The following is an 8751-nucleotide window of genomic DNA, read 5'->3' as shown; positions in this document are numbered from 1 at the left end:
CCCTCTAGTCTGCCCTTCCAGTGGATAAAACACAATGAAGTGCCCTCTAGTCTGCCCTTCCAGTGGATAACACACAATGAAGTGCCCTCTAGTCTGCCCTTCCAGTGGATAAAACACAATGAAGTGCCCTCTAGTCTGCCCTTCCAGTGGATAAAACACAATGAAGTGCCCTCTAGTCTGCCCTTCCAGTGGATAAAACACAATGAAGTGCCCTCTAGTCTGCCCTTCCAGTGGATAAAACACGATGAAGTGCCCTCTAGTCTGTCCTTCCAGTGGATAACACACAACGAAGTGCCCTCTAATCTGTCCTTCCAGTCGATAACACACAATGAAGTGCCCTCTAGTCTGCCCTTCCAGTCGATAACACACAATGAAGTGCCCTGTAGGCTGTCCTTACAGAGGATAACACACAATGAAGTGCCCTCTAGTCTGTCCTTCCAGTCGATAAAACACAATGAAGTGCCCTCTAGTCTGTCCTTCCAGTCGATAAAACACAATGAAGTGTCTTTAGGGTGCCCTTTCACTGAAGAAATGTGATGAAGTGCTATATATGGTGCCCTCATGTTAGAAAATTAGTTGGCCTGTAAGTGCCTCTAAATCATTAAATAGTTAATAGTTTCATGTTTCTATTACAGAGGTATAGTAGTTATACTGAGTCACATTATAATACAATTTTGTTTTACCATAAATGCCTCATGACTTTCTGTGTACTGGTGCTCTCGCAGCATTACCTAATGTTGGAAGTGAATGAGGGCACATTGGTGCCAGTTTTGCAATTTTGGGTCAGATGATGAGAAATGAAAGTAGATGAACTAATCCACACACCCAAAATAACTGGGCTAAATCGATGGGCTTCCTTCCTCATGGATTTACAGGAGGGAAACAAGAATCTGTTGAAGTGTATAGATGGTCTGAATTTCTTCTATACTGATCTTGAGAGAAACTACATTTCATTTTGCTGTATAGCTATTTAATATATGGATATAGTGAAATTACATTAATTAATGATGAATGATTAAATGCAACGTTGTTCAAAAAGTTTAACACCTCCGCACTCAGAGGTGCTGAAAAAGAAAGCCAGTCGAGGTTAAAGGGTCACTCAAAGATTTTATTTGTTGCATACACAAGCAATATGTGTAGTGAAATTTACTGGCATACTCATTAAGGCTGCAAAAAATAAAAATGAGGAAAAAGGATATAAATTATAAATACATGTACTTTTGTCCTAAGTTTTGACACAGAGCAACCCAAACAAATTTACATTCTCCTCCGTTGTATTGGGGTAGAGCCAGAAATCTCAGAGACAAAATCTGGACAAATTTAACCAAAATTTAAGTATCTGCATTGGGTACTTTGGGTCAACTGACCCTTTACAACACATCAGTTGACAGATATTACAGAAGGATCTTGCAAATATTGACACAGACTGCTACTTTTGGAGGAAATCCCCTTTTTGGAACACACCACAGATTTAAAAAAATTGTTTTTTACAGTTGCCAGTAATGACTAAAGACTCAACAAACAGGAATGTGTGTAAGTCACCAGAAACATCTCAGCAGTCTTGTAAATTTGTCGCTGATGGTGAGATAATGATCACAATTTTCAAGACGCTTGTAGTCTTCATGAACTTTAATGAATATTAATATATAATCAATATTTGGGTAAGTTCGCCAGGTTCTTCAGTTTTCTGCTTTAAACACAGATATTGCTGAAATATGTTAATTGTGTAAAATTCACATTCTCACAATGTTTTTACCACTATAAATCCATTAAATGTCACCTCAGAATTCAATTTATTTATTTCTAAAATACAAAAATTTAATATTCAACCACAGACTTATTAAATATCAATTTCCATGAAACAGATTTTTCTTTCAACAACTGGATACTTAATAATTTAATTTATAAAACATTTATGTTGTGCAGCAATATTACTTTGAAACAAAATAGGAATATGGGAAAATACCATAAGTACTTACAAAGAAGTTATTCGGACTCTATTTCAGAAAGAACATTAAAAATCACTGGATTTAACCCAGTTATACTTATTGTGTACAAAAATATATTTTGTGGAACTGCAACAAGCCTGGGAAAATGGCAGTAAAAAGGGAACAATAAACAAATAAAACAATAAAAAATTTAAAATGCGAATTTACCTAAATGAAGACATCTGGTTTGAAAATTAGGAAGGACAGCTGAACTGTAAAAAAAAATCCAGCATCTACCAACATCAGGGGATTAAAAACAAGACCAGTGACAATCTCACAACATAGGAGTAAAACTCCACATGACACTTTCAGTTATTATAAATACCCTGATATTTATTGCTGGGCAAGCTATTAATAGCTCACAAATGACAGACTTCTGCATTTAGTATCAGTATTTATAGTTAAATCCTATCGTGTAAACATCTCAACTCATACCTTTTAAAATAATATTTCATACAGTAGACAGCACTGCAATTATTTTAAAAAGTGCTCACAATAGACACATTCAGTCAGAAATGTTTGATCTAGCTGCTTTAGACAAAATATCTTTCACCTTTTGCGCTTTGGCCTTTTTGCCATCTGTCAGCAATTTTTGGATCAAGCTGCTTGAGGCCTCCCTGCCCTGACGCTCCACATAAATATTCAGTAGTTGAAATGTCTGCTCCTGACAATCACGAGGGTTGTTCAGTTGACAAGATTCAATGATGGATTCTGGTATCCCGCTACGCATTGCTACACCCCGCAAATCCTTCCATCCAATCACGTCTGCAATGTCCAACAGGTGAGGCTTGAGATCCACATCTGAAAACACTGTAAAATACGACAGATATTGGGATTAATTAAACAAAGCAAAAAATGTAGATCAGATGTACAGGTTGTTGTAATTCGACTTAAAGATAGTAACAACTGGGCATAAATAGGCATAAAATGTTGTGAAAATGTTAAGTTAACTGCTGCTGATATCAGGCTGAATAATGACTTGAAATGAAATGTCAATTCGGTCTAATAATCAATTGATATAGAGATCATACAGAAATATAGAGACATATCTATTAAAGCTCTAATCAATGAAAAAACATGTTCTGGGGCTTTTCTTACCTCTAAGGCCTTGCATCTCCTGAGAAGCAGAAGTAGAATGAATGTTAATACAAGATTTACAACTCCACAGTGATTACACGCTTTACAAATGTGTCACACCACAATAGTACAAACACAACAAGCACTAACTAACAAGGACAAGGTTTCAGACAACTAACCTGTACCTCCTACAGAAAGGGGCAGCTATGCCAACATTAGAGGAGAGACAAAAAAGCGTTTATCATACATGACAGCATGATGTAAGCAACTCTGTTTAGTCCTGTGTCTGTGTTCAGTGTTTGTCATTAATATTATTTTTAATCAAGATTCTCATCCTTTTGAAAACATGTTATATTGACATTAGAGATTGCTGATGGAGTACTAGTATATTAGTACTAGTACTATACAGAACTGTACAGAACTATACACACACACACACACACACACACATATATATATATATATATATATATATATATATATATTTCTGCCTCATCTTCAGCAAGTCCAATGGAAGTCCAGTCTGCTTTCAATGTTGTTCAGAGGAATTTTCGTTAATTGAAACTTAAGTAAATAAATGTTGACTTAGTAGTAAATGTTGACAATACCAAAATGATGTGCTTCTCGGGGTCAAGGAAGACAGCTGATGGTGTATATTAGATTGTGACTGGGTTTTTTCCTAGAAGACAATCTGCCCTTTAAACATCATATCAAGCGTATTAAGTCTATTATAGAAATAATGCTGTTTCTCTGTTGGTGTAAAGAAATAACTGGACCCTCACGTTGGTGTGAGCTACAGAGTCACCTTAACCTAGATTATTTTTTAAGCATGGAAGATTAATAAAAACAGAAATAAGGGCTATCTATCCACTGAATGCACATGTCCTGCTAATGTACACTGCTAATTCATTGTTGATTGATATAAATTGCTGTTTTAAATCTATTGTTTATCCTTTTATGTGAAACTTTTTATGCTGCTGTCTTGGCTGGGACAGAATCTCTATTGAATATTCCTTGTAAAATAAAGGTTAAATAAAAATAAAAGAAATAAATATATCCATGTGAACATGTATGATCAAACACTAAGACTAAACATCTTACAGCTGGTCAGATAATTATAAATAGGCTAAAAGAGATCACAATGGAGAATATTTACCAGATCAGCTTCATTGCCATTTGTTTTTGGGGACTGCGTTCTCTGCCCTTATGACATAAATGATCAGAAAACAAGATACACAAACATATTATTAAGATACAAAAGCAGCAATCAAATATGCACTTTGCTATTTTAAAGAGAAACACATGAGATACTGGTGCCCCCTGCTGGTCCCATTACATATATAGTTTATATAATTTAGAAATACTCACATTTTCTCCTTTTCCACAACACACCAGCCACTGCTGCTGCAATTATTACAACTGCAACAAGGATGCCAGCTATTATGCCTCCTACATGACTTACCTCTGAAACGTAAAGAAATTGACATTTCATTTTTATTACAAACAAAATGATGTAATTTTTGTTAATAAATGACTTGGCAATATATTAATTGAAGCCTTAATGATTTAATTAAAATGCAATAATGCTAAACTAAAGAATACCTTTAATTTCATTGCAGACTGTGTTATTGTTAGATGTACAGGCTACTTTGATGCCCTCATCACCACACCTTGAGCCAAAAGAAAAGCAAGTATGAGTGACAGGCTGAATCATGTCAGCAACAATTAACACATTTATCTTTTGCCTTTATTATGTTGGCTGTCTATATGAGGACAAATCAATACATGCTTTTGTAACAGAAAACACTTTTAAAGAAGCTACACGTCCTGTACATCTTCAAGTTAACAGATATTTGAAGGAGGTGAACTTACTCTTTACAGGGGTGGCAGAGTTTACAGGTTTCTGTGCCACTGTTGCAATAGTGATCCTTTTTACATCGACACTTTGTGTCAACGGCAGGGGTACAGGGTTCGTCCACCTCTAGATTACCTGAAAGGATAGTAAAACCACACAGCATTAGACATTAGATGGACTGACAGACCTTCACATTGCTTCAAACTTTAACTTCAAAACAGAAAAGTGACATACTGTGTCACTTGGGGTACACAACAGTTTATAAACACAATCTTTAATATTCTGGTTGTATTAGATTACCAGGGTTAACTCTATTTTGTTTAGGAAAAAAAAAGAGTACTGAATTCTCCTAGATGAACTGAAATCTTGCTCTTGATTGTAAAAAAAATTGAAATCTGTATATCTCTGAATGTAGAATTGATTCTGATTAGGGCTGCAACTAACAATTATTTTCGTTATCAACTAATCGGACCATAATTTTTTTGATTAATCGTTTGATGTTTAGAAAATGTCTGAAAATACTAAGAGTCCAGCTTGATGTCTTTAATAAAACCCGTGTGATTTATTGGCCAGCCGAAATTATCGGCCGATATGAGCTGCATTTAAATCAGAATTGGCGTTTAAAACAGCAGATACTGTATGTGACTATTAAATAAGAAACAGTCACATCCTGCACTCATGTCATGAGTGTTGCATAGTTTGCCCACCAGAGGGCGCGCTGCAGCTCCCCTGGTAACAACACTGCCTCACCACAGAAAGCACAAGAGAAAACTGACCGGAGTCTGACGAAGCACGTAGAAACAAGACGGAGTGGCTGTGTTACCCGTGACTTGGTAATTTGTCAAGTTAATTATATGACTTAAATTATAATAAAAACAGCCCCATCACTTCTCCTCTCCTGAAAACATCCATGATTTGCTAACCATCTTGTTTTTCACTGCCCTCTCCCGGCTTCCTCCCTGGCTCACAGCAGTAACTTATGTTTAATGTTACGGTAGTTGAGTGGTGGAAGCTACGCTGCTGACAGACAAGATTGTAGTAGATTTATTTCTGAAAAGGTTCTAGTGAACGGTCCTCTCATCTCTCCCTAGTTCATCACTTCTAAATATTCTCTAACATCATTTACAGCAGCTATCGCGGCCCGTTGCTAAATTAGCCACAAAGCTAATGCCGTAGGTCATTCGCATGCGCAGAACCGCTAAGTAGCACATTCGATAGGTAGCATAAATCGACAGAACACCTGTTCTACCGTGTTTATCAGTGGGGGAGTGCTAATATCGTAATGAGCAGTAAAACTATAGTTTCTGACTTATTCTAAAATATATGTGCCTAAATGGCACAAGGACTATGTCATGTCCTAACTTGCCCAATCTTGGGAAATGCTGAGATGATTGTGATGACTTGATTGTTTCAGTTAAAATGGTTAACACGGTTGAAATATTACTGGTTACGCAATAGACAAGTTATTTAAAAGTTAAGTAAAGAGTAATCCTCATGGTAAATGTGCCTTATGTGAAGTTACCTTATTCCTATTATCCTTTGCTAATGGTACTACAATTGTAGTGTATAATTTTGTTTAGTGCCATAGGACAACTAGTTTACTTTCTTTCAGATGGATTTTACTTATGATCTGCTCTTTACTGCTGACACTTATTCTAATTGAGTGTGAAATCTTTTACAGAGAGAGGAGATGTTGTGTTCATCATTTACATGCAACCGCTACGTGGCACTGTCGTAGTATCAAGACAGTTTTCTATTGAATGTATATACGATGAAGCTACTGAACACCATGTTGTTGTACTACTGTTAACCTGTTGATGTAAACCGTGTTCGTAAGATCCCCGTGTTTTTTTATTCTTGAGCCTGTATCTGCGAGACGTTTGTCTGTAGTACAGTCGGCGTGTCAGAAATGTTTAAACCAGAGGGGACATCTGAATAAAAGTGAGCTGAACAAGAATCTTACTCGGCTTCCTGCCTTACAATATCTAGCTCCTTTTTCAAAATTTGAAACGTTGTATTTAATGTTGCAAATCCTCGTTGTAGACATATAGTATTAGTTGCATTCAACAACAGGTCACTGTGACGTTATCGTAAACGGCATGTTTTAGAGCCAGATGGTGGTTGGGAAATGGTTTCTCGCGGCCTAAAGGGATAAACTAGACTACATCTATTTGTGTCATCTGTATGTCTGTCTGCGTGTAGCACCTTAACACCAAAGCAAATTCCTTGTATGTGTGAAACACTACTTGGCATTAAAGCTCCTTCTGATTCTAGATATGAATATACTACATTGAAAGTCGTCATTACAGCAGTTTAAGGTAAAATACACACGCTTATTCTCTCTCATTCTCTCTGTTTACAAATGGCTGAAAAAGTTGCACCTTCTAGCAGCAAATATTTATATAGATGTGCAATTGTTTACATGTTAGGTTGTTGAGACTGTAATCTATTTTATTAACATAATCCATTTAGGAAAAGGTATAATAGCCCATATACAGAAAGGCTTTCAATATCGGCCTGTTCTAAGTGTAGTTTATACAGGAGGGGTCTACTATCCAAATGTTTTTCAAAATCAAAATATCGGCTCATAAATCGTCTCTTTTTACTTTAATATTGGCATCAGCCACCAAAAACCCTTATCGGTCGTGCTCTGGTCTTTAAATATATTTTTTTCTCCAAAAACAGAAAGACAGCAAATCGTGACATTTCAAATGCTGGATTCAAGGAACATTTGGCATTTATGCTTGCAAATTTACTTTATAATTAACTGATTATCAAAATTGTTTGCAATTCATTTTATGCAGAATGACTAATCGATTCCATAATTTTGATGTGTCATAGTAGTAAAACAGCTGTAACACAGCTGTAAATAAGAAAATGAATGATGCCTGAATTCCATTTAGCTGATTCAGTTTATGGGAGTCGGCATTGTGCATACTGGCTCACTGTCACAGCTTACTGGGACACCTGAATAGACAGAATCGTTCATTTAAGTAACATCCATGCTTTTTCAAATCCTACTATGACATGTCAGAATTTCTGGTGTCTAAAACGTTAACTGCACTGAAATCTTGTCTTTTGCAATTTTTACACTTTTACTGGACATAAAAAAAACAGTGATGTCCCATTGTGTCTATACCGTTGGGGTGTGAGCAGGATGTGCAGGGCTCACAGGATAACTGGTAATTAGGGTGACTGCTGTACTTCCCAGAACCACAGGGCTCGCATTTTCCATAAGTCTGACTTGTACTGCAGTGCTCCACCAGGTGCAGACCTAAAGTATGGAGACACAAGAGCCAGAGGTGGAAGAAAAATTTTAATCACTTTGAGCCAACTTATGATACACATGCATACACACATGCACTCACACAGACAGCCACATGCAATGGAGCAGGTACTTTTTGGTAATTTGTTATTGTACATTTTTTGCACAATAACAACTGAAATGATAAGAGTTTACATCCTACATGTTTACCTTTTCTAGGGCCCTGTCATGTCAAAATGGCCCTGTCTCAAAATGTTTAAGCAACCCAAATATTTAAGGTAATAGTATGCGTACATAGTGTATATTTTTTGCACAGTGTAATGAATTTACTTTCAATCACCATTTAACCAAACACACTTGGGACCCACAGCTCCTTTTGGCCACAGGACCAATTACGAGATCCCGTCTCTGTGGCTAATGGGTGGTTTTATATGCAACTTCTTGTATATACTTATGTATTTTCTTAACAACAAATAACTTTTTTTTTTTATAGTGTTAGTAGTTTGCATTCAACTCTGCCTCTGATTGGTTTACAGACCTTACTGGGGACATACGTTTAAACCTGG

The 8751-nt window shown here is 36.4% G+C and overlaps 1 protein-coding gene across 1 annotated transcript; it reads right to left on the bottom strand.

The window, feature by feature from the left end:
• Positions 1-1087: 1087 nt before the first annotated feature.
• Positions 1088-8231, bottom strand: fas (Fas cell surface death receptor; the record flags this gene model as incomplete). The annotated part of the gene is made up of 7 exons (XM_046065210.1): positions 1088-2798; positions 3087-3105; positions 4222-4268; positions 4434-4529; positions 4668-4735; positions 4938-5055; positions 8060-8231. Coding segments are annotated over 7 exons (825 nt in total), but the record flags the coding sequence as incomplete, so codon positions are not given.
• Positions 8232-8751: the final 520 nt, after the last annotated feature.

Source organism: Micropterus dolomieu, linkage group LG12 (assembly GCF_021292245.1).
Source record: "Micropterus dolomieu isolate WLL.071019.BEF.003 ecotype Adirondacks linkage group LG12, ASM2129224v1, whole genome shotgun sequence".
NCBI lineage: Eukaryota > Metazoa > Chordata > Actinopteri > Centrarchiformes > Centrarchidae > Micropterus > Micropterus dolomieu.
The sequence above is the reverse complement of the archived record's forward strand: the minus strand, read 5'-3'. Positions and strand labels throughout refer to the sequence as shown.